The following is a 27,327-nucleotide window of genomic DNA, read 5'->3' on the forward strand; positions in this document are numbered from 1 at the left end:
TTTCTAATTCAAACTTAAAAGTTGCCCAATCTTCTAATTTTCCCTTACTTTTAACTATAATTTTACCGAATGTCGGTATTTAAAACTTATAGCGTATTGTTTAAACCGAGTTCGGCCGGAACTCGTACGGTAGGACCTAACTCGTCGGTGGATCAGTTCAAAGGCGTTTTATTAGATCGAGAAAGAGTAAACGATTACAAGTCGGAAAGTATGAACAGAAAAGTAAACCGATGCTCGGAGAGCTGGCCGAGAAAGTACATGTTGGCAAGAGTACAATGAGTAAGCCCTAGTTTCTAACCGCCAAGTGTGTGTGTAAATGTTCGGAAACCCTCTTTCTTGCTGGTCCTCCTCCTCCTTATATAGATTACCTCCCTCTCACATTTCCTTAGGTCGTCTTTCCCTAATGGGATTGATCTCGATTGTGCCGAGCAACTGGGGTTGCCAGCCAAGCTGATGTTCTTTCTTCGATGAGTCGATCGAAGCAGTCTTGGTGGGCGATGCGTCTTGTTGAGGGATGCAATTCATCTCCTACAATAAGCCCCTCTCCCAATTTACTTGTGAGAGGTATCGCCGTTTAGATCTAATGATAAGTCACGTTTCTACAAGGTTACCTTGGAGAGGGTAAGAGTCCAGACCGCTTATATTTCGAAGTGTATGAGCCATTTCGAGAACATTTAAGGGCATATGGATCGTCGAGATTCCTATGAGGATAAGCATCTCCTCTACAGTCAAGCTGCCAGAAAGGCACACTGTTGGGGATGCTGTAGGGCAAGGGTGTGGCGATTCCTCAACAGGCTATCGACACTTTTACCAAGAAAGCGACCATACTTCAGCGAGAATCCGCTGATCTTGAGTTCGGCGACACCCCGGAGGCTGACTTGTCCCTCTCGCCACTCGTTCTTCTGTCTCAGTATATCGACGAGCGCATTCTTGCGAGGTATTGACCCGTATGGGTCCAATCTCCGGCTGATCAATCGCTCGGTTGCGAGTAGTCTGCAGACTCCCGGGTGTTCTGTTGGCGATCTCTCAGGGGAGCGACCCAATCCTGACGCGCATGCTACCGTTCCTGTGGATAAACCAACTTTCAACCGCCCAGACGACCCCATTTCCTAGGACCAGACTTTAGGTGATGGGTCTTGTGTTGATGCGACTCCCACTATGTCCTCGGGAGGGTGGCAGCCTAATGGAGATAACGAGGATTGACTTAAGGACATAGCTGGAGAAATTCAAAGTCCTTCTGAGGAAAACCATGACAATTAGAACAAAGATCCACCGGAGTTACAAGCGAAAGAGGTCGGTGGAAAGGATGGGAGAGATCCACATGTCGGTATAGAGACATTCAAATGATTTTTGTGTACAGAGAGTGTATATGTAAAAAGGTAATTTATGGGTTTTTCCCGTTTTATTCACAAGGCAATCAGAACAATCAAACTGTTTTTGTAATTATTCCAAAACGGGTACAGAAAATTGAGTAACAACAAACTTTAAAATAGGAATAGACGTGTGTGGAGAGTGTTTATGAAAAGGTAATTTATGGGTTGTATTCATGAGGCAATCATAACAAGCAAACTGTTTTTGTAATGAATCCAATGCAAGTAAAGAAAATCGAGTAACAACAGACTGAAAAATAGGAGTAGATTGGTGTTCAATCTTTAATGCCAAGAGGAGAGAGCAGTTTTGGGTATGGGTGAAGCATGGTTGGTGGCCATGCTGGTAGATGGGATTGGCCACTCGTATAGCGCGTTCTTAGTTTTTCCATGGAGCAACAGACATATATAAATATATAACCAGTGTGCGTTGTTTGGGTCATAATCGTTCTTAACAAAATCGACGGCTAAAATCACCCAAGAATCGTATAATTTACAAGAATGAGCCAGAAATATCGAGATACTAATTTCACATACGCCATGCCAACTTGTGAAAGATACGTAAAAAAAATCTGTATATTTCTTCTTGGAAAGGAAATAAAGATATTTCTGTCCAAATAAGAATTATCCGAGAAAATGTTATTTCATAAGGTCTTTACGAGAAATAGCACACTTTTACGAAACAATCTTCTGTATACAAACTTCGGAGATTTTTACGGAATTTTTTTTGTAAAACAATAAAAACATGTTTTATGAAAGTTTCTTTCGTAAAACATACTTCGGAAAAGTTTTATGGAAAAATTTACATAAAACAATCACAACAATTTTTACAAAAGAATTTTCCGTAAAACAAATTTCGAAAATTTTTTACTGAAAACATTTGTAAATCAATCATAAAATTTTTACGGAACAATCTTCCGTAAAAAAAACTTCAGAAAGTTTTAAGGAAAAACTTTTATAAAACAACCAAAACAGCTCTGAAAACATACGAAACCATCAGCGGAGAATGGAAGAGACGGATAAGGCAGATAAAGGGCAAAATTGCTCATGTCTCCCATCTCTCCGCTCAACAGAGCCCGTTTTCTCTCCTCTGTCCTCTTAGCATCACCCAAGATACTCTCTCTCCTAGTCAGAATTTCCCTGAATTCATCTCATTACTCAGCATCACCCATTCCTCTTCTTTCCAAGCGAGCATCGCCCGTTCACTCTTGAGGATCTCTCGTTGCCTCTCCTCTTGATTCAGCATCGCCCATTTCTCCTCATGACTCATCTGCATCGCCGATTACATCTCAGCATCGCCGACTCCTCTTTTCCTCATGTTCTCGCTTGAGCTTTGTTCGAAACTCACTTTGTTTCTTCACAATTGGAGTTGCCGTGAGATTTTATGGAGAAAACAAGAAATGATTTCTTCTGTAAATCTAGCCAAACCAAATGTCGAGTCGGAAATGGTTAACTTATGCACCAAATAATTTTTATGTAACGAAAAAGACACAAAAAACCGCAAATTGGTGCGAATTGACGATTTTCAAGAAAGTCGTAAAATTGCGTAATTCGTAAAATGGCCTGAAATGGCTTAAACAAGAAACTGCCATTTTTTACTTAACAAGTAAAGTAGCCCAGTCTGGATGACGGTTTAATTTTCTTGGAGATGAATAAGGAAAAAAAAAAACATTATAATGGCAGATTTCCGAAAGAGATAGACTCGAATCTCGACAAAAAAAGAAAGATCGAGGAAATATGGAAGAAATAGAATATATGGATCTACGGGAAAATGGAAACACGCCCAACCATGGAGGAGTATATAAACAGGACATAGAAGAAAAGACACAGCAATTTCGCTACAAAACCTCTATGCACTTAGAAACCCTAATCTTTATTTTCGCCATACTTTGTTTTCTATTGTCGCATCTGATTACTAGACGAATGTCACAAAAGCAGTTTGATCTCTTTTTAACCTTTTTTTTAAATTGAACTACGTTCGGCTTGATCCTCGAAAGGGTTACATAAGCAGTCTTTCCCAAGGTTCATTCTGAAGTCAATATTAAAATCTTTTACATCTCATTTGTCGTTTCCATATTATGCATTTTTTTTGTGGTCATCGCTGAGACTCTGGACCCTCGAAAAGGCTACGCTTTCTTCATTATAAGTTTTGATTACGCGAATTTTGGCTCCCACATTTGTGACTGCAAGACCGCTAGTATCAGCTACTGTGACCTCTTTCCTCCATTGTAAAGATGGTGTAGTGACAGGTTGTTGAGATCACTTGTAAGGTGATGATTTTCGCCGCTATCAAGTATCCAATTGTTGGAGTTGTATGGAGGGGGTGCGGCTAAGTGAGCATGAGGGTGCCAAGGAGCTGGAGGGTAGCTTGTCCCATGAGAAGAGCTCGAAAGTTGAAGCTGCAGCACGTCCTATCCCTGTGATAATATACTCCACATACGGCGCTGATAACCATGAGAGTTACGATTGTCATGTCGAAGAAATAAACTTTGTTGCTGCGATGTTTGAGTGTGTCGATTTCTTGAGAGATTTGGTACTCCATACCGTTTCTGATTCCTTGTGTTTCTTGCTGGTTTGTATCCATTGCCGCATTCGTCATAATTAGAACAGATACCGGTGTAGTTGAAACAGTTTGAAGCTTGACCTCTGATACCACTCAAATTACCCCAATGAGTGACTTTACTCTCTCAAATAAGAGGTTCAGTCAGAGTACTTAGGAATCGAATCCACAAGTAGCTAAGGCACACAATAGATCCTAACAATTTTATAATTAAGCTAGGCAAGCAATTAAAACAGTAAATAGCAGAGGTGAACAAGACAGTTGTTCGGTTGATTGATTGATTTGAGGTTTTAAGTAATTATGAGAAATAGCTAGATTTAGGGTTTCAGGTAATTGAGATTATAGTGATATAGATGCTAAGGTTTCAATCCTAGAACACGAATTCTAATGACAATATATTCCACCTTCCGCGTGCGAATAAATTCTATTGATCTAAGTCTATATCTCAGTCATCGCTTGTTGATATAGTTCGAACGTCGATCGACGCCGCATGACCAGCGTCGCTCGATGTTTACCTAGTCAAGCGTTACTGAGCTGTTCAATTGGTTCACTAGTTTGACTAGATCAACTGTCGCTTGTTTCTAGCAAATCTAGCTCATGGGAATTAATTCAGGTAAAATACCATGCTTCCCCTTGAGCCTAATTAACCTAAGTTCAAGGTTCTAGTTAGCTACTCAAGAACACAAGCATTAATAGCAATTTCTATGAAGGAAATCTTATCACCTTAATGTATTTATATTTTGGGCTAATCCCTCATAACATTACTTCTAATCCCTAAATCTAACAACGATGACTACTCAGACATAGTAAAACAGAACATAGCAAATATCTAAATAAACTGCATAAATAGAATAGAGTTAGAAATACTGGAGTTCCAATACAAATCTCTGAAGTAGTCTTGGATCTTCTCTCCAAACTACTAAAAATCATAGATATTGCTTTTCTGTGTAAAGTAGAAAGTATGAAAGCGTGTGTTGCCCAAAACAATGGCAGAGCACATAAATATTAGGTTAAAATCGGCTAGGGATAATCTTGTAAACGATTTAGGACTTGGGCCATAAGTCGGCTGGAAACCAAGTCGAACCTTTCGCGCTTCGCTGTCGATCGACGACAGGAGATGTCCGTCAATCGACGTTTGACTCTGAATGTCGACTCTGGACTGGCTCGATGGGAAGCTACGAGTTTCTTCTAGATTTTGCTTCAAAATGCCCCAAAATCACCATATATCTCCAAAACACTTTTGAACCTGTAAATACTCTAAAAAAACTCGAAAACATAATAAATAGTTCCTAAAACACCTATATACATTGCTAAAAACAGGTAAAATCCATGGTATATCAACCTCATGGTTGAGTTCATGTATCTCGGTAATGGTTGGAGGAGTGTCTCGACTCTCAATCTGATCAATAACAGATTTATATGCCTGCCGGAGTCTATCAATAATGTACTCTATTTGATCTTCATGGTCGAGGGGTTTTTCCCGTAATACAATCTTATCAAAGTGTGTAGTTAAGCCTTGAAGATAATCATCAATGGTCTTGTTATCTTTCTTCAAATATTTCAATTGATTCTTCAGATTGTTTCCAGTGAGCACGACTCGGTTTGGCGTATGTCCAGATCTCTGCCGCAGTTGTAGCAGTGGGTAGAATAGGCTGAAGCAAGAATGAGATCGCTCCAAGAAAAGCGGAGTAAATAAGGTGGTCTTGATGTGAAGAATACGTCGGGGTTAGTGGTGACGATGCCTTCATTTGTGAGCGCCGGGAACAGATGATGACAGCCATCAATATATCCTGCAAGGTCGTAGCCACCGAAAAGAGCATGTAATTGACGACTCCACATGACGATGTTGGTGGAGGTAAACTTAGTAACATTCATCATGTTGAAGCTGATAATGGTATGAGTGTTAGAGACGTTAATGGTCTCCCTGTTGTTGGCCGGAGATGATGACATGTTTTTGGGTTTAACCGTGAATGAGATAGAATGAAGAAAATGATTAGGGTGGGAAGTCGGCAGCTGTGAAAGAAAAAGTAGGTTTCTTAGGTTCTTGATACCATATTAAGAGAATGATATTTATTATTAGAAGAATAGTACACAATATATAGGTGATTATACGTAGGGTTTTGACATAAGATATTTACACAATCTTATTTCCATATATACTCTACAGATAGGATGCTCATATAAGTGAGTCTTGTCACTAGTTTTTGTTGGAGTCTTGTTACTTAAATAACTAGGTTAAGACCTGCGGTTTGCAAGGAATAAATATTATATATAAATTACTTTTACGTATTATATGTTCTTTTACATATTATTAAATAATACATATATATTAATAATTAAAAATTAAGTAACTATTTTGTATATGATTAAATTGGTGCAAACACGTAAATAAATTTTATTAAGTAGGGGTTATTGGTTGTTGTATTTTAATGGATTTGAAAATCCGAACTAAATCTAGTGTTATTGGTTCTATGATTTTCAAATCTGTATTAAAATCATGTGTTATTGGTTTAATGATTCATAAATTATGGATCAAATCAAGTGTTATTCAATCGTACGGATTTATTAATATATTTGGTTTTATAATGGATTTGAATAGATTTGTTTGGATTTTTTAGTTAAAAATACAAAGACTCAAATCCGAGGAAAAACCTCCGGATTTGCATATTTTACTTGGATTTATAAATACTATATGAATTTCTAAATCAATCAAAATATATAAACCAATAACACTTTGTAATTAAAACAAACATTTTTTCTATTTTATATGATATAAAATTAAGTTTTAATAATATTAACATAGATATATAGTACATTTTTAATATTGATATCTGTTAAATAATATTCTAGACTCATATTGTTTTTTTATTAATTTGTATTTTTTATAAGAAAAATTTTGAATCACTCAAAACAATTTTTTTGTGGGATTTTTAATAGTTTTTAGTCATTTATATTTTTGAAAACATTATGAAATATTTTAAAACTAAATATTAAGCTGTCAATATTTGTTCAAATTTTTTATCAAAATTTATCAAAAACAAATCAAATCAAATTTTGAAATTGAAATACATATGTATTTTTATATGATACGTAATTTATTTTAAACAATATTAATATATTAATATTTATTAAATCAGACTTCTTATTATATAATTTTTTAATCATTTATATCTTGCTATAAACAAATTAAACCATGGATCAAAAAAAATTCAATGTGAGATTTTTAATAATTTTAATCATTTATAGTCGTTTTTAAAAATTTTAAATATAACATATACAGAAAAATCTAAATTTTTACTATATAGTTAATGTGGTTGTTTAATTTATTTTAATAGGTTAAAATTTAAAAAATGATCGAGAATATACTAATTTTTATTAAATCTTTATTATTCAAAATCATTAATTGTCATATATACTTTAACTACTTTTGGTAATTCCGTTATTTTTATTTAAGGAAATAAAGCAGAACATTAATAATTAATTTATGATTAGTTTAATAAAAAATTTATTATATATTTTGATGGACCAACATATTTTTCTAATGATTCTAAGAATGATTGTGGTGATGACACGTGGCTAAAAAAAATGTTGTAATGCTTTTTTTTTAATATATACGGGATAAAATTAGCACATATGTAAAGAAACAACATTCTTAGCGACGTGTAGATCAACTTAGTTTTGCATCCCTAGTTTATATTTACCTTGCTCTCTTCCAAAGTATATCGCATTGTTTCCAAAAAAAACAACAGAAAGTAGATTCCGTTTATTATCCACGTTAACCAACGATGTTTGAGTGTCTGCATAAAGGAATAATCTCATAAGCATGTAATTAACACAATCAAATCAGAAATTTTATAAAAGTAACCAACAAAAATATCTCAAGATCTCGAAAGTTGTAAAAGATTCAGTCTTTATGTTGACTTTTGTTTAGGAGCTGGAACATGGAACTATGTCTTCTTCAGAAATGCGTAAAGTGTCTTCACCAATGACAGTGCCTCTTTCAAACTGACTTGGCCAAGAGAAGCTCGAAGTCTCATTACTATCTTCAACAGTTTCTGGAACCGTTGTTGCAGGTAAACACAAGAGAGGTTTAGGTGGAACCTGGAGAGCCTCTAGAGTCCTCTCTAACATTTCAATGACTTTGATCATTGCTGGACGGTGAGATGGATTGGTCTGAATACACCACAGACCAACCAATACCATTTTCCTTGCAATTTTCTCTTTTTCTTCTGTTATACGATCACCAAAAATCCTCATGATTTCTTCCCTTTCAAAATCCTTATAAATCCAATCTGGAAAGTACATTGAACTATTGTTGGATCCAGAATGTTCAACTTTTTCTATATTTCTGGCTCCAATCATCACAAGAACCACCATCCCATACCTATACACATCTGATTATGTGAAACTCCTCCAAAATTCCTTGAAAAGACTTCAGGGGCAATATATCCTGCTGTTCCTCTCGCGTCTAACATCGACATGATGCTCTCCTTATTTTTACAGAGCTTGGCAAGACCAAAATCTGAAATCTTTGGGCAAAGATCTTTGTCCAGGAGTATATTTTGCGGCTTTATATCGAAATGCACAATCCTCGATACACAACCATTATGCAAATACTCTAGGCCACGAGAGACACCCACCGCAATGTCGTACAACCTTTCCCATTCCATCTTAACTGACATATTCTCGGAAATAAACTTATCTAGGGATCCATTTGGCATGAACTCATAGATGATCGCTCTCTTGTTCCTTTCATAACAGAATCCAAGAAGAGATACAATATTAACATGAGATGTTCTACTTAAGCTAGCTACTTCATTGAAAAACTCTTCTCCATTTCCCTCTGACTGCTTCAAGATCTTTACTGCAACATCTCGGCCATCATCCAGTAACTTTCCTTTGTAGACTGTTCCATATCCTCCTTTCCCAAGAAGATGCGCAAATGAGTTTGTCATCTTCTTGATTTTTGCGTAGCTATATCGCTTTAACTGTACAACTGCTCAACGTTTTTATCATCCCACTCACTCTTTCTCATCTTCTTTGCTCTAAACATAACCGCCATCACAATAATGATCAGCACAATTAAAGCTGCTGAGATTCCTGGAATAAGATAAGAAGAATCAAACTATAGGTCTTATGCAACGAGAGTTCTGTCTCACAAATTCATGGATTTGGTACCAGGTATTAACTTTGACTTCCATGATGATTTTTCTGTAAAAAAATTCAGAATAATTATTGTTAGCCAAAAAAACAAACATAACAATGTGAATGACAAGAAAACAAGATAAAACAAACGTTTTGCTGGAAATATAAAGGGTTGAGACTGTGGGGGAAGTCCACTAGTTGTTGGAGCCACTGCGCTTCCGTTGATTATTCTTTAACATGTGACATAAATTACATATATTAGTTAACAAGAAGTAGCCAACTGAAATTTAGAACATATAGCTTTGGATCATCCTAACACCATCGGAACTAACATAATCCTAGATCCGAACATCTCTAATGAGTGGTCACCTCTACTAACCTTGTCTTGTTGGGAGTAGTGGACGGGCAAACACTGATGAGACTCGCCTCTCCTTTCTTGAGGACAAAGCAGGTGGTTGAGATCGAAAATTCAGTGGAGGTGCCATTGATTACCGGCCAGACAGGATAATCGCATTTGTTTTGTATGGTAAAGTTTGTGGAACTGCTCGGCTTTAACGCTGTACGTGCCTCAACCCAAACAAACCCTTCTAGAATAATCGGAACAAAAGCAAAAGCAACAAGAAAAAAGTATCAGCAATAGTGACTAAACCAGAAACATTTCCTAGAATAATCGGAACAAGCATACCTAAGACGATTGTTAGTGAAACAAGGAGGAACATCAATGCAACAAATCCCTCACCCATTGGCTTCAAGAAGAAGGAAAACGAAAGTCTTTACCAAAAACAGGAGAACAAGCCTGTAATCTGTTTTAGTCAAAAAAAAAAGTCTGTAATCTGTGCATTGACTTTGAACTTCCGAGGAGAAAGTTTTGTTATGGAAGAAATAAATTGGAAAATTCATGTGGCTATAAAATATCTAAACATATCCTGTCTTCTTGTGTTTTCCCATTTTATAGTTTTTTTACTAAAACAGGAAAGTTATATACTTTAAAGAAATTCTAGGTCATCCAACAATACTAATTTTTAATAGTTTGAAACGTAATTTCTGGTGTTAAATCTTTCAAAAAAAAAAAAAAATTCTGGTGTTAAATACTGATTTATTATTATGAGTTTTTAACTCAAAACTAAATGATAGTTAATGGATTGCTTTATTTACTATTTAAAATCACTTCTAATGTATTATATTATTCTCAGTAAAATCTCCTGAAAAATGAAAATTTGATCATTGATTTTGGTATATTTGCTCAGTTGATATTTTTGGGACATTATTTGCTCAGTTGTTCACCATATGAGAAAGATAATCAATAAGCTAAGAGCTCTTCGTGAGTGAAAAAGAGTGCGCGACATATGTTTTATTTTGTTCAGCTAGATTTTGGTTTCTAGTCGTTTGTTTCGGTTGAACTTATGATACGTGGAAAATAATTAAACCCCCGAGAACAATCGTAAAAAAAAACACTCAACTAAAAATCATGTGAAATAAATCTGCAACTTTAATTCCGTCTAAAAAACTGTGACGGAGGGTGACATACATTTAACGGTTTATAAGTTAAGAGTTTATAATGTTGAAAACTTAGTTGAGCAGTTTTTTTAGGATTCAAAAATAATTGAGCGGTTTTATCATTAAAAGTAACTAAATGATTTAAAATATTTATTATCATTTATACATTATTTTATATTGATTTATAAGCCTTTAAAACTAATTTATAAATTTTAATACATTCTCCCTATCCCCCAAAAATAATGCATGATTATTTTTATTCTCACTGATATCTGAAAAATACGTTATATTTTTGTTTTCTTGATCAATAAAAAATATATTTTACATATTATTTTTGATTTATTGTATCACTTTATGTTTCAGTACGAATAAAATTATTCATTGTGAAACTGTATTAATCATATGTAAGAATATTAAAATATTTATGAAGCTTTCTAAATCACTTATAAAGTAATGTATTAAAACTTATAAATTAGTTTTAAAGGCTTGTATCAATCTAAAACAATGTATAAATGATAATAAAGATTTTAAAACAATTAATGACTTTTAGTGATAAAATCCCTCACTATTTTTGAATCGTAAAAAAACCCCTCAAATAAGTTTTCAACATTATAAACCCTCAACTTATAAATTGTTAACGTATCTCACCCCCATCACAGTTTTTTAAACGAATGGTAACATATTTTAACGGAATTAAAGTTGAGGGTTTATTTCACATGATTTTTAGTTGAAAAGTTTTTTTTTTTACGATTCATCTTTCGTTGATGGGTTTAATTAATAAAAACCCTAAAAAAACTCAAACATATTTCTCTCTCCGTTTTGTAACGGCCTGAAATATATGGTCTTGAATTTCTTGGGTTCAGAAGGGAAATCTCATTAGGTCTAAGACCCATCAAGATTAAACCTAGGGTTTTCCCTTTTTTTTTATAAATAAAGTTTCCTTTCTTCTTTTCCCCAATTCTAAAACTCGAGATAAGATAGAGAGTTTTATAGAGACCATGAAACCCTAGTCGTGAAGTCTCTCTCTCTCTCTCTCTCTCTCTCTCTCTCTCTCTCTCTCTCCCGACTGGCCCTCTATATCCTTGCCGGTGGCCGCGAATGGTGGTGGTGGTGTCCGTGTGTTATTGTTCGTTGCTCGATCTTTTGTTCTCTTGTTCCAGATGTCCAGATCTATTCTCAGGTGAGGTGATTTAACCCAATTTGTTTTCATTATTCTCTATATTGGTTGATGTTGGAATTAGGGTTGGTTAGACATTGTTGTTACGTTGATAGATCATAATGGAAGTTATGTTGTTAGATCTAAGAATCATACTGCATAAGAACCTTCACACTGCTTAAAGGACATTAATGGGATGCCTTGTGCTGATGTGAATGATTGATTCCTTGATTTCTTGTGTGGATGGTCTATGGGATTGCATGAGATGCTTGTTTGGTGAACTCTACGTTGATATAAGAATTGAACGATGAGTTGTAGTTCATTTGGTATCAGATGAGAATGAATGATTGAAATGAAAGTTGAATGTTATGGATAAATTTATGGAATGTGAGGTGTATTTTATGTGACATTAAGGACGGGTGGCGTCTAATGAATGAGTTAATAAAAATGAGATTGATAATGAGAATGTGTGAAGTTTATACACCGAGAACGGGTGGCGTATAGAAAGAGATATGATGAGTTTATCTGATGAGACAACAAAAAGGGGGGAAGTTAATTGGCGCCATAGGATAATGTCATGCCGAGTCGGGGCATAAGTGATCATCAAGAATGTGAGGCAGACAGTGTCGTACGGGGCCAACGGACTGCGAGTCAGTGGTCACATAGGAAACTGCATGACGGTTTTATAATGTATGCAAGGCACACTGACACGAGATGGGACGACCGTGAGCAAGCCATAGGTCATTCGTCTAGGTTGCTTGGAGTCGAGTCGAGTCAGAGTCCATGCGTAACAATTACTGAGCTCTTGCAATGTTTGGTATAGAATTTTAGGCTGCATTGTGATGTCAATATCGTATTGAATCCATGATTTATTGTAAATGGCTAGTCAGTTCTCTTTCCACATTGAGAAGTATAGAGTGTCATGCAGGGAGACTGGTATAGAACCGCTTAACTGAGTAACCCATTTACTCATGCACTACCTTTCATTTCCCTGTGCGCAAGACTATAAGTATAAGTATACGGATATGGGTGGGTTGATATTTCACAGAAGGCATTGTGTCTGTGACTCTTGGGACCAGTAACGGGACACGTCGGGTTGTCTAAAACGAGTAGACGTGTGTACATAACACTCTCTCCGATGCCCGGTCGGACGAAGGGGGAGTGGGTCGTTACAATTTGTATCAGAGCCCAGGTTAAGATCCGTTAGTGCTATCCTAAGGGTTCAGCATTTCCGCCGTTTTCAAAAACCTTATTTCAGTTTTTGAAAAGTGTGTGAAAGTTTATGCTGCTCATAAAAAAAGTTGTGAAATGTTTTCAAATCCACCAGCTATATATATACTTCTATTATGGTTCCGATCGGATCCATTTACTTGCATGATTTCTTTCCGGGCTAAATTGGTTTGTTTTTTAAATTCTTGTGTAAAAGTCTGTTTTCGTATTGTATGTCTCCTTTGGTTTTTGTGTGTTCAATGTTCTAGTTAGAAGATTGGAATTCGGGGACAAATTTTGACTAACATGGAGAGAATTGTAACAGCCTAAGACCTGTGGGCCAGAATTTATTGGGTTTAGAAGGGAAAGCATGTTGGGTTCAGTGCCCATTTGGTTAAACCTAAGGTTTCCCTTATTTGCTTATAAATAGAGAGCCTTCCTTCTTCTTTTCTCCTATTTTGAAACTAGAGCGAAGCCCTGTAAAGATCTAGAGTGACCAGGAAACCTCAGCCGTCAAGCTTATCTTTTCCTTTTCTCTCTTACTCTCTCGCGCCTCTCTCTCTCTCTCTCTCTCTCTCTCTCTCTCTCTCTCCTCGCCGGTGCCACGAGTGGTGGTGTTGGTCGTGTGTTATTGTTCGTTGCTCAATCTCTTGTTCTCTTGTTCCAGATCTCCAGATCTGTCTCCAGATCAATCTCTTTTCACTATTGCATAAGAACTTTCACATTATTTAAAGGACATTAATGGACTGCATTGTGTTGATGTGAATGACTTATTCCTTGATTACTTGTGTGGATGGTTGATGGGATTGCATGAGATGCTAGTTTGGTGAATGCTAGGTTGATAGAAGAATTGAACGAAGAGTTGTAGTTACAATGGGTTTCAGACGAGAATGAATGATTGAAATGAAAGATGAATGTTATGGATGATTTTACGGAATGTGAAGTGTATTGTATATGATACCGAAAATGGGTGACATCTAATGAATGAGTTCATGAGAATTAGATTGATAATGAGAATGTGTGATGTTAAAACAAAGAGAATGGGTGGCGGCTAAAAAGAGATATGTGATGAGACCGCGAAAGGGATGAAGTTAATGGGCGCATAGGATCGAGTCATGCCGAGTGGGGGCATAAGTGATCATCAAGACCGGGGCAGACAGTGTCGTACAGGACCAACGGTCTGCGAGTGGGTGGTCACATATGAAGCTTCGGGACGGTTATATAATGTACACAGGGCAAGCCAACACGAGGTAGGATGACCGTGAGCGAGACATAGGTCCTTGCGTCTATGTTACTTACAGTTGAGTTGAGTCCATTTGTAGCAATGACTAATCTCTTGCAATGTTTGGTGTAGCATTTTAGGCTGCATTGTAATGTTGATATTGTATTGAATGCATGCTTGATTGTAAGTGGCTAGTCAGTCTTCTTTCCCTCATTGAGTAGTATAGAGTGTCATGCGGGAGACTGGTCTAGAATCGCTTCATTAAATAACCCATTTACTCATGTCGTCTGTTCCATTTCCATGTGCACAGGAGTATAAGAAGAAGTACGTATATGGGTATGGGTGGGTTGGTATTTCACATAAGGTAGTGCATTTGTGACTCCTGGGACCAGTTATATATGGGACACGTTGGGTTTTCTAAAATGAGTAGAAGCGTTATCATAATACTCGCTCCGAACCCGGTCCGGCGACGCGGGAGCGGGTCGCTGCATGTTTCCTCATTCCCTTCTCTGAATTCATAATAGAAAAACCATAATCTGAGTTTCAGCCGGCGCTGGTGGCAGCCCTCGTAGAGTCGTCATCGGACATCTGATGTTAAAAGTGAGCTTTGCACTCTGTCAATACCTAGCCTAGTTTTAAATAGGAAATTGAGAATAAAGAGCCGACACAGACTAAAGGGGTCAATCCGTTTGAAAACAAAACTTGAGGAAGAAAGTAACATTTTGAACCAACCCCATGATCGAGGGACCACTCGCAGAAGAAGCGTGCTTCACGAATCAACAAGTACATATGATAAAACTTGACCAACATAGATAAGGATATGTTATACGTAGTTCCAAACAACAAAGACTATTAAGACTTTGTTGCTCAAAGAAAAAAAAAATTAAACACCGGTCGTACCGGCTGATTTACAAAAACAATGGGTACGAATGGTGACCAGAGAACGACGAGAAATAATGCATTCCTTAACGTTCCTAAAAAATATGACCATTCACGAGGAATATTTTTTTCTTCTCATTCCCTACTATTCTTTTTTTTGTAGAGAAATAAAGAACAAAAGTATTCTTTGTTAAATTTGAGAAAGAATAACAATTCCTTTTCATTCCTGTAATTTTATTCCTTTACGTTCATTTTCTATTTGTTCCTCTTGTTTCGAGAATGGTCAACAGTCGAACCTAATATTACAGCTTAAAACCGTTCAGCTGGATCTATATTAGGCAAGGACATTTACCTGGAACCGAAAATCCAAACTGGAACCAATCCAAAAATACCTGATCTGAAACTGAACTAAAAAATTACAGGTATCAATATAGTCCACCGTAATAAACATAACCGAAAAGAATGGGCCCAAATAGATCCAAATCCAAAAAACATACCCAAATAGACTTGATCCGATAAGAACCGATTAATACCCGACTAAAATATATGAATATTCAAAATTATGATTTTTTGTTCTATTTTCTATATTTTATTTTATGGTTTAGTTGAAATATTTTTTGTTAACACTATTTGTTATTTTTTGTAGAATTTTCGAGTAATATGATGTTTTAAATAAAAATTTAGAGTTTAAAAATGTTATATTTTAATTATTAATAGTTTATTTTAAGTTATTTTTTAAAATTTTAGATAAACATGACATATTTCGACTAAATTTGATAGAATTTTCGTGTCTTTTCAGATTCTAAATGCTTGAATCTTCCCGGACTCGGATCCTAAACGGATCTGAAAATTATGAATATTTTATAAATATTTTAATTATAGACCTAAACGGACTATGATCCGATAAAAATCAACCCGCATCCGAATAAAATATTTACAAATACTTGTTAAATCCTAATTTCTAGATTCCAAAGGACTTTGAACCAAGAGGAACGGCCCAAAACCTGACCCGAAGATCCGAACGCACTGCGAACATCAGTGATTAGAGACATCGTCCCATGTCCTTATGACCTTATCCACTTACACTGCAAACTCGTCGCCTTTTTCTGTTTCAGCGATGCTTTCTGCGTCATCTCCTCCGATTACATCTCTTCTCTACCCAAAAGCTTTTAAATTTGGCCAATCAAAATCGAAATCCAAAAGAATATTCTCTCTTCGTGCTTCCTCGTTGCCTGTTTATGATACCAAGCTTAAAGTTGAGTACACACCATGGCTTATCGTGGGACTTGGTAACCCTGGAACAAAGTACTACGGAACAAGACACAATGTAAAGTTTCAATCTTTCCTTTTTCATTTAGATGATTTATAGATCAAAGGCATCTTCTTTCATTTGTACAGATTGGTTTTGAGATGATTGATCATATAGCTCGAACGGCAGACATTTCCATGAACACAATTCAGTCCAAGGGTTTGGTCGGAATAGGTGCGGTTGGAGAAGTACCGATTCTGTTGGTTAAACCTCAAACTTACATGAATTTTAGTGGTGAATCGGTTAGTCTTGAGTGATATAGCTTATAATTGATTTGCTCACATAAGATTCGATAACCCAAAGTCCTTGGCATTGTATGTTTGATTTCGTCTTTTTCTAATGTGTTCCGAAGGTTGGGCCATTAGCTGCTTATTATCAAGTACCCTTACACCACATTCTGATGGTAAGAATGAAATCTTATTGTTTTGCTGCGTAATGATGCTTGAAAGATTTGTATTTGCCTCTCTGGTGTAGATATATGATGACATGGGTTTGCCTAATGGTGTCTTGAGGCTTCAACCAAAAGGAGGACATAGCCACCACAACGGGTAAGCGATGTCTTATGTTTTTGGAGAAAAGTGATCAGTTGTGGACTCTTCTGTTCTTACAGAATGGACAAGAACTGTGTCTTTGCTTATAAAGATACAAGGCAATGAACTATAGATGAAGTTAAGAGTTTTCAAATCTCCCGTTATTGGAATTAGAAATGTTTTTCTTTTTTTTTAATTTCTATACTTATGCTGAGGAAGGGAGATCTTTATATTGAACAGACACAAAAGTTGAAGATCTCATATCCTTGGATGATGGAGAATAGCATCTAAATCAAAAGAGTCTAAAGCATTTTTATTGTTAGGGAGTGAATCACACTATGATGAAAGTCAGCATTTCTTGTGCTTTGACTGAAAAGGTTTATGACTGCTTTTTTTTTTTTTTTTTTTTTTTTTTTTTTTTTTTTTTTTTTTTTTTTTTGCTGTGTCAGGTTGAAGAATGTGACAGAACATCTAAATGGATGTCGTAGCTTCCCCCGCTTATCAATTGGTTTGTGTTCCATTTCCACCTTGTGAATGTTCTCTTCCGCCAAAGCAGCCCTTTACAATCATAGTAAAACTGTATGGTAAACTGCAGGAATTGGGAATCCACCGGGGAGCATGGACATGAAAGCGTTTCTTCTCCAGAAATTCAGCCGCTCGGAGCGTAAACAAGTAAAAACACTAGCTTTTAACCTATGTCTCGCCAGTCAATTGATGGTCTCTGAAAGTCTGACACGTTTTTGGACTAATGACATTCTACGGCTGTTTTGTTCATCGAACCTAAATGGTTATGTTGAACTGAATCATTTTAGATTGATGCGGGGATGGAACAAGGTGTTGATGCCGTGAAGACGCTCGTTGAATATGGATTCAACGATGCAATATCTCGATTCAATTTGGGGCAGAAATACAAGTTCCACACAATTTGATTATCTTCACTTTTGCTTCGTCTTGGACCATACATGCCACAGTAGCATGTAACAACATAGTCCAACATTATACTGTTAGTATCATTAGTCTTTTATCTTAGAGGTAGGTTATATTGTAAACTGAAGATCATTTTCAAATTCTGATCAAGAGGACCAACAAGCGGACAAGGAGGACCAAAAGTAGCTGACCAATATTGTAAACCGAAAATTTCAATTCAGTTCGGTTAGTTTAAGCAGGTAGATTTCTCGGCTTAGATAGCCAATACAAAAGAACCTCGGCACCTTCCTCCCATGAACAGTCAAGCATCATATCATGAGCAACACCTTCAATACAAACCGGCTCGGCATCATAAAACCGCCCGGTTTCCTTCAGTCCTTCGTCGTCCTGTAAAATCATAACCCACTCTGGTTTAATACACATACCAAGATTTTAAAACTTTCTGGTTCAGGTAGCAAAGAGGGGTGCGTTTTGTAGTCTCGTACCACTATGAAATCATCTTTGGCACCTAAAACCAGAACGTTTGTCGAATTTTCCTTTGGTTTTGGTACCGGAAGTGATGCGTTTAGCTTTTTGAGATCAAACAATGGCATCCTTGAACTCTCTTTCATCAGATCCTGGTAACTGAATCGTAATAACAGGACAAAGAACTCACGAAGATGATTGAGATTTTGCTTAAGATTCAAGGGTACTTATGAGTATATACCGCTGCACTAGGTGATCATCCATGGCTGAAGAGAAGAATGTTTCCCGACAAAGAGGAATAGATGTCTGAAAACGCTTAGCGGCTAAACTGAGAGTTACCTGCTCAAAACCACAACCAAGAACCAACTTTTTTGTAACAAGAACATGGCACATTAACCATCCTTAAAAGATGAAAGAGCGGAGAAAGAGTTTACCTTAAAGGCTGCTACGGGTTTAGTAAAGAGATAGCGCAACACTAACCCGCTGAACAAGAAAGATAGTCTTTATAAGTTACATATATGAGCTAAACAAAAAGAATAAGTTCTCTGAGGAGGTACCTATTACCCGAAGGTGGCACGGAACAAACTAGTACAGCCCCTGAAATGTCTGGATATGCATTTGTAGCTTCAGTAACTGGAACCAGTTATTGCGTAGGCCCCATTATTACAGCTGCTCCAAGAAAACAACAAGCATTTCTATGAATTAGCCTTACCTAACGGCTGTTTATTTGAGATATTTGCCAAGTAATATTGAACAATGAGCCCTCCAAAAGAATGACCGATAACAACAGGAGGAGGCGAAGAGCTAAGGTTTGACTCGATGAAGTTCGCAATATCACTTGCGTGCGTCTATTCCACAAACAAGTAAAAAAGACTTTACGAATCTTGCTGAAAGACAATGCACATTTGTAATGAATAATCAAAGTTTCAAGTACCTCAAGTGTTCCAGCAACTGTTCCCAAAGGCTCATCACTTTCACCCTGAAGTATTTAAAGATGACAATATCACACACAGATCAGATTACTTTGTCTTAGCCGAACATTTTCAGATTGATGTTCCTGACAATTTCAAGAATATGAGATTTGTAAATGAGAAAGGAGTTTATACCTGACCTAATAAGCTGATGGCATAAGAATCAAACCCAGAAGAAGAGAAGAAAGGTAACCAATGCTCAGCCCAGCACCAAGCTGCGTGGTAGCTTCCATGAACAAAAACCAATGGTGGGTTCTCTTTCTCGCTTCTTCTTCTTCTTTCGTCTTTCTCTTTTCTTTGCTCGATGACCTCCATTTTTAGACCAGAGGGAAGCTTATGGTAAAGACGGGTCTGCCCCTTCTTCAGCTCATATGTTCTGGAGGATTTGTTGAGAGCTGCCATTGGCCTGAATTTCGTTTTGGGAGAGGAGAGGCATAGGAAAGAGACAAGAGAAGAAGTAGCCATTCTCGTGCGTGAAGCTCCAGCTTTCTCAGAGAAAGAGAGAGAGAGCTGAGTCTCAAGAACTATCTCTTCACCGAACTTTTCTATCTGAAATTTTACTGTTTTACCCTCATCGTTTTTTTTTATATTTGCAGCCAACTGAAAACCATGTCTAAATATGAACCGGTTTTGTCTAATTATCATAAAAACAACATTTTTTGCATAAAGTTTTTTTGTCTAAGTATTTTAAAATTTGAAAAGATAACCAAGTTTCTAATGATCATCACACTTTTGCGGAAGAGAAACATTCTTGTTGAAGTGTTACGCAATTTTCATCTACTGTCTACATCAATGAAATTGTCTGATTCACCAATGTTCTCTCTGATGCAGAGCCAGACAAAGGAGATGAAGAGTTTTTCTTTTCTTGGTTTAAGATCAAGAGACTAGTATTATTTACGTTTCCATCCGATAACTAAACTAATCCGTCTAGGCCTTGCGGCTGGGGATCAGTCGGATTCGGTTTAGTTGTTTTGGATTTTCGGTACTATACTCTTAAGTTTTATTCGGGCTTTACTAATTTTTCAGGTCGGATTCGCATCTGTTCATTCCGGATTCGGTTCAGATCATATTATAACCAATGTTTGAAATCGTCTAAAAATATTTTTTAAAATTTTATAAATTTAACAAAAAAATACTCAAAGCATATAAACTATTCAAACATCTAAATAAAATATTGTTAAATTACTTAAACTAACTAAAAAGTATTCAAAACAACAAATAAAACAAAGTACAAAAATCTTTAAAATACTTTAAAATATCTAAATTACCTACATATATATATATATATATATTAACATATTTAACTAAATTTGTATATTTTAAGATCCTAGTTTGGATTTCGATCCGGTTCGGGTTGTATCCGAACCCGAAAGTATCGAGAGTTATACGGAGACTAATCCCACAAGAGAGAGAAATGCTATCCCAACCAATGGAACCAAATAAGCAAAAAATCTAATTCTAACAACGAAACTACAAACAGAACTACAACCCGCAGAAACTAAAACGCTCCACCTAAAAAGAACTGAAGCACACCAACCAAAGAACTTAACGAAAGCCCGCAGCTGCTGAGATGGTGTAGAACTTAACAAGAAACGAGCACGAAACCAGCTGCACCAGCAAACTAGAGCACAAAGGGTAACAAGACCGCAAAGCTATATGGAGGAGCGCTGCACTCCGACTAGAGCACTAGCCAAGGAGAGACGTCATTCAGGAATGTGGACACATCGATCCAGGAATAGCCACCTACAATCAACACCCCAAAGACCACCTCAGTCTCCTCGCCAGAGAAGAATGGATAGACCAAATCAATGCGACGTCTTGAACTCACTTCCACAACCGAGAAGACTGTAGAAACGAGCTAGTAAACGCCACCGCACCAATCATCTATCCAAGGCGATGCTCGAGAGAGAAACCAAGAAGAACCCAATACACCAAAGCGCGAAGAAGGCTGGACCGCTAAGCAGATGTAAGCTCCAATAACACTACTAAAACGGAGGAGGAATCAATAATAGCACAAGAACCGGCACCCATGAACATCCATAAGCGATTTCGTCCTAGCAAGGGTAACAACACAACCCTAAACATCGACAATTACTAGAACCATAGGTAGCCAAAGAAGCTTCACTTAAAGAGAGCCTACACGGTTTCTCATTCGGGGAGAAGAACTAAAATCCGCCTCCGAAGAATCAGTAACATCTCTGCCGTGATACCTTAGAAGACCCACTCCACCGCACAGCCATAACGGAGGAGAGCGAGCGTCCTTTATCACCGCAGCTCCGTCTCTCACCAAGAAAACTAATCTACGATAAACACCTAAAAAGAGGAGAGACCCTATCACACCACTGGTGCAGACGCAGACATCAGAGAGATCGAAACATATAAAAAACTTAGAAATGAGTTTTGTTTAAGAGAATTACTAGTTGATCTTTGTTTTCATTTATTTTTATATAAACATTTTGTTTTCAATTCTAAATTGGTATATCTTTATAAATAAAATTGACATATCTACTTTCTCAGGCGTCCACATCAGCATTCACCATGGGGCAAATTGTGCCACATGTCCTCATATTTTAACTCTCCGTATATGTCGCTGTATTTGTTGGGCGCTAATTAAATTTACAAACCAGGCCCATCGCTTATTAGGGTTTCGTTCGCTTACGCATACAGAGGTTCTGATTCAAGCTCAAGCGACGTGTCTCTTTGGATCTCCATTCCTCCGAGCAAAGCCTATGTAACGTCTCCCATTTTTGGCTATCATTTCCATTAATCCAAGCTTCAATGTCATTCCACCACTCCTCCCACTCTCTCGCATTTAAACTCCCTCATCATCCTCAAACGTAACCGTTCGGAGCTCCTTCTATAAATGGGTTCCTTGCAAGCGATGAACATCCTCACTACTATGAAATCCAAAAAGTCAAACTATGTCAAGCATCAACTCCTACCACGGCGAATTCGGACACTCATCTTACCGATTAGAATTCAGGACGCCTGGAGAAATCGGTTCCCTGGAAACCTCCGCAGTTAATGTTACCTTATCTTCGAGCACCATCCAGAGTTCGAGAGAATTGTAATAAGTCAGAACGATGGCATCGTCACGCCCCAAACCAATAGTTTGATCTCCCACTTTTTCTTTGAAAACTTCTTCGGCTTTCACTTCTCATGATGTTTTCTTTTTGTATTTAGGGTTGTTGCAGACTGGGTGCTCCGTGGTACCAGATGATTATATTAGAGCAGAACTTAATCGGTCTCCTCTGTTGACTGATTTCTTAGAAAGTTTTAGCGCTCTCCGCCATAAAGTCTACGATCACCAGAGGTTTTTTTTCCATTACCCAAATCTCTAAACTCTCAGTTTATCTTAATATTTGATGAACACTCTATGAATATTGAATAGAGAATGACCATTTATCTTAAGAGTGTTTTAGATCTACTTTCCTTAAAGTGTTGTTTTTTTACCTTGCTTATGTTATTGCTACAAACCTTAACAAGAAAAGCGAAGTACTTTCAGTCTCGGGTTTAGTGGACTCGAGAATAAGGTAAACGTCATTGTGTCAGTTTATATTCTAAAGCAAATGTTTACGGGACCTTACATAGAATTTCAACGTGTTGGACACACTCTTCTGTTGAACCATGAGTGCGTCCTTTTCTTATTCTCTTCCTTAAACCATGTAATTTCTTATGGAATGTCCTTAATGTTATATTTGATGGTGTGTTTTCAATCTTACTTTTCTAGCTTTCATGTGACATGTGTTTTTTCCCTTGCTGGAAGAGCATGACTGCTGCAATCTATGTGAGGATGTTTGTCATGGATATAGAAATTAAGAAACGTTGGGGTGCTACGAATCCAGATTTGATTTAACCATCCCCTAGCTGGTCACTAAAGCTAATGGTTGCCATCCTCGCTTGATTGCTCCTAAGGAAGGTTACCATCGTCTCAGTGAGTCTTCTATTGTATTCATGGGAGGCCCTTCTGAGGTATATGTTACATTGTGCCGTCTCTAACTTACACCTTTGATATTAAATGAATCAGCAACCTAACAAAACCATGCAATAACCATCTTTCCTTTTTTTGGTGTGTCTAATATTTTCACTCATGCGATCCTCTTGAAGGATATGGACAAGTCTGTGATTGATATGTCATATGTTCTCCCCTTCTGTTAGTAATATATATACTATCTCCAAGCTGTAACTTACTTTGGTCCATTGTTATAGAAGTATTGAACATGTGCATGAATTAAATTAATACCTATCTATGAGAGTGTAGGTTACAAACGCGGCCTTTGGAAAAATGTGGGAGGAAAGTAAGAAAGCAACACTGCTGGTGGACCGAAGAGTGTAACGCGGCCATTGGACAAATGTGGGAGGAAAGTAAGAAATCAACACTGCTGGTGGACCGAAGAGACCTTTAGGTTGCATAATTTTTGTAAGATGATCTACTCTGGAAAACAACATGCCGTGTTGTTTTAATAAAATATCACAAAGTTTGTTCTGCTGCCTCTTTGTTTGTGTTCGTTGTTAGCCATCACCTCATATGCATGAGTTCTTGACATCAAGTATATTTGTTTAGTTATGTAGAGAACTTTACTCTTTTGGTGTTATTAAATCCTTTTATTATTCGAACTGAAACAAACAAAAAGAGTCATCTACTCAGTCTTATAAAGCATCAAACCATTTATAAATAGAAAAAAAACAGAGACAACTCTAATCGTTTCTGAGGTGTTCGATATAACTACAAATTTCATCTTACTAAGAAGATATTAATACAATTTTCATCTTACTAAGAAGATATATTGAGTGAATGCTTTGACTTTTTCAAGTAACAAAAAAAAAACATAGGCCACTTTTCCAAATGATGAAAGCTTCGAGAACTACTATTGCCTTCATTAAATCATTATGGAGCCAATTCTCTATCCATGAAGAACAAGTCTTGAGACGGGCGCAGACGCACATTCAACAGTTAACTTTTTCTGGGTGACTAAAAATTATATGATTCAAATTAAAATAAAGCATTTATTTATAATAATTTTAAATAATTTTATATTAAAACTGTGAAAATACACATAAATGAAGTTTATAAGAAACTATTATATTAATTATTTCATAAAGAATTGACATAATATATATATGGGTGACTAAAAATTATATGATTCAAATTAAAAAAGCATTTATTCATTTATAATAATTTTATATTAAAAATGTGAAAATACACATAAATGAAGTTTATAAGAAACTATTATATTAATTATTTCATAAATAATTGACATAATATATAATATTAGATTTAATATTTGTATATTACTATTAAATTTTAGATTTTACATAAAAACAAAAAAAAACATGATTTTTTATTTTTTATTTACTTATGACATATGTGTTTTTTTTTAAACGGAAGCATGATTCTAAAACGGAATGTTAGGCTTCTAACGTGCTTTTAGAAAGAATATTTTAGAAGTGTTTTAGAAGGGAAATTCCATAAACCTCCATGACGTTCCGATTCCGAAGCGGAAATTAGACGTCTGATGAAACTTCCGTGGCTGAAACCAAAAAATACATCATATAAGATCCCATTATTTTCAAGGGCTTTTTTTCTAGATAACCAAAAAAAAAAGAGAAATTAGATTTTGGGAGAGAGAGAGTAGAGAGAGATAGGAAGAGAAAGTAGGAGAGAGAGGGAGATTTTAGTTAGATTTTTAATTTTGTTTTTTTTCTTAGCTACTTGGCCTAATTTTCCTATTTTCAATATCTATATATGACCCCTACAGTTTCAAATCACATTAAATATATGAGAATTATACTTAGGTTTAGTATAAAATTAATTAAAAATATATTCAGTGTAATATTTGTTTATATAAATAACAGATACACAGGACTTGAAAATATTCCAAATTGTTTGGCCATCAATAGATCTATTAAAATTACATGTATATAAAAATAAAATATCAATGCATAAAAAATTATATAATTAGGTTGTAAATATTAATATAAGCTTAACCATTTCAATAGATTTATATTTTACAGCCAAGCAAAAATATTAATCAAACTAAATGAAATTTAAATTTATTAATATGTTTGTCAATCCAATTTAATTTATTTTGAATAGAAGTTCAAATTTTACTTACGATATCAAATATAATTATATTTGGATACACACTATTAATGTTCATTCATGAGTTTATTAGTTTTTTCAATAGTTTAATATATTATTTTAATTTAAAAAATATATTTTTATGAAATCATTCGTTAAGTAAAAATTAAGTAATTTATGGGAATCAAGCTTTCCATTGATTTAAATTAATTATCTTAATGAAACAACAAATACTCAAATATGGAACTAATTTGGTTTTCATAATTATATAATTACAATCAGAAAGTTTTATATATAATTATATAATAGTCAAAATAGGATAATTCATCTACTAAATATGTATCACATTGATTTTAAAATTTTAGATGCTTTATAATAAAAAGGGTTAATAAATCCATCTAAAATATAAAATATTTTATAATATACAATTTTAAAGTATTGGTGATTTGAAAAAATATTTTTTGTTTTGATTGACCACTTCCAGAATATATGATCAATTATTACAAAGCCATAGCAAAACAACAGAAACTAATACCTGAAGTTGTAAAATATTTTATGTGAAGATTAATACGACTTTCATGCATATATTTAAATTTTACTAACTATTTCATTTCTTTAAACCTCATAATAAATGGCGTAGGAATTAAAAATAAAATAAAAATAGGTTATAATTTTGACAAATAGTTTATAAAATGATAATAAATTTTGATAAATTCACTAAAATACATTTTAATATCTAAAATATATATTTAAATTATTGTAAAAATCTGGCGCGTAGCCTTGATAAACCACTAGTATTATAATATATATGAGGTGTGTCTATCGCTTTTTAAAACATAATAATTTTACCATATTTTTTTATTAAATTGGCTGTTTCAAACTTTTGCAAGTTATTAAAAAATTAATCTTTTAGCTTTATAAATTTATATTATCGAGTATATTAAGGTTGTTCAAACATAATAATATTAGAGTATACTTGTTCTCCATCAAATAGATTGTTTCAAACTTTCACATGTGTTTATTTTTTCTTATATATTTTTTTGTTTGTTGGATTAGTATTTCATTATTGAATAAATAAATAGAAATAGAATTTGGAAAATATTAAAATATTATCATATCCAAAGCTAATCAAACATTTCACAAAATAAGAAAGTTAACAAAAACTAAACTTAAAGCTTCGTGTATAAATTTTATAAAGAATATAAATTAACGTTTAATTATATTTTGTAAATGAACTATATACAAAACACAAATCAATGTGAAATCAGTTTAGTTTTAAAAATGTACCTGATTAGGTGTAGAAGTCTCGAGAAATATTTATGCTCCTTGCAATCTCTTTCAAACACGATGGTACATGATATGAAAGTAAAAATTGATAACAGAGTTTCCAGATCACGTTTTTTTTTTGCTTCAAAAGGATTGATAGTTATTTAGTTCCTATAGTGTAGCAATATTGTGTTATAGACATATTATTTTTTCATATAATATAGAACGTGAGTTATTTAGATCTATAATAACGATAAGATTATAGATTAAATGTAACATGACTTTCTAGTAATAGGTCCATTAGAACTATTTTTCTAAAAATCACACATGAAACAAGGTCGTGACTTCTGTTTTAATATATAACTAGATTTAAACCCGCACATCTGTGCAGATATATTTTTTTTTTTAATAATATTTAAAATATAAAATAAGTTATAGATATCATGATTAATTATTTTCACTCATCTACGTTGAAAACTATTTAATTTTTTACTTGTCAAAATATTTTTTTAAAATTTAACAATTATTTTTAAAATCAACTACACCAGAAGATTTCCCTAGAAGTCGTCTAGACGACTTACAGTATCTTAGAAGACTCAGACGACTTTCCGGGGCTATATTCGTAAAAATGAGTTCTGTTTTTTTGTTTGGTCACAAGGGGCCGACTGTAATTTCATAGGGCTTTTAGGTTAGTTTTGCATTTGATTCAAGTTTGGGAATAGTTTTGTATTTAAAATCAAGT

General features: G+C 35.2%; 2 protein-coding genes and 1 pseudogene across 2 annotated transcripts; 1 reads left to right on the plus strand and 2 right to left on the minus strand.

Annotated features, from left to right (window-relative positions):
• Positions 1–5,538: 5,538 nt before the first annotated feature.
• LOC106298732 lies at positions 5,539–9,932 on the minus strand (annotated as a pseudogene).
• Positions 9,933–16,019: 6,087 nt separating this feature from the next.
• LOC106300971 (chloroplastic group IIB intron splicing facilitator CRS2-A, chloroplastic) lies at positions 16,020–17,947 on the plus strand. The gene is made up of 7 exons (XM_013737269.1): positions 16,020–16,362; positions 16,434–16,586; positions 16,697–16,747; positions 16,819–16,892; positions 17,324–17,382; positions 17,470–17,546; positions 17,687–17,947. Exons 1-7 carry the CDS (start codon positions 16,102–16,104, stop codon positions 17,801–17,803), a joined length of 792 nt encoding a protein of 263 aa, XP_013592723.1. The 5' UTR covers positions 16,020–16,101; the 3' UTR covers positions 17,804–17,947.
• LOC106300970 lies at positions 17,904–19,806 on the minus strand. Its single transcript, XM_013737268.1, has 8 exons — positions 19,373–19,806; positions 19,201–19,245; positions 18,979–19,114; positions 18,824–18,899; positions 18,701–18,749; positions 18,508–18,605; positions 18,287–18,425; positions 17,904–18,188 (listed from the first exon to the last, which is right to left on the minus strand). Exons 1-8 carry the CDS (start codon positions 19,700–19,702, stop codon positions 18,033–18,035), a joined length of 1,029 nt encoding a protein of 342 aa, XP_013592722.1. The 5' UTR covers positions 19,703–19,806; the 3' UTR covers positions 17,904–18,032.
• Positions 19,807–27,327: the final 7,521 nt, after the last annotated feature.

Source organism: Brassica oleracea, chromosome C6, assembly GCF_000695525.1.
Source record: "Brassica oleracea var. oleracea cultivar TO1000 chromosome C6, BOL, whole genome shotgun sequence".
Taxonomy (NCBI): Eukaryota; Viridiplantae; Streptophyta; class Magnoliopsida; order Brassicales; family Brassicaceae; genus Brassica; species Brassica oleracea.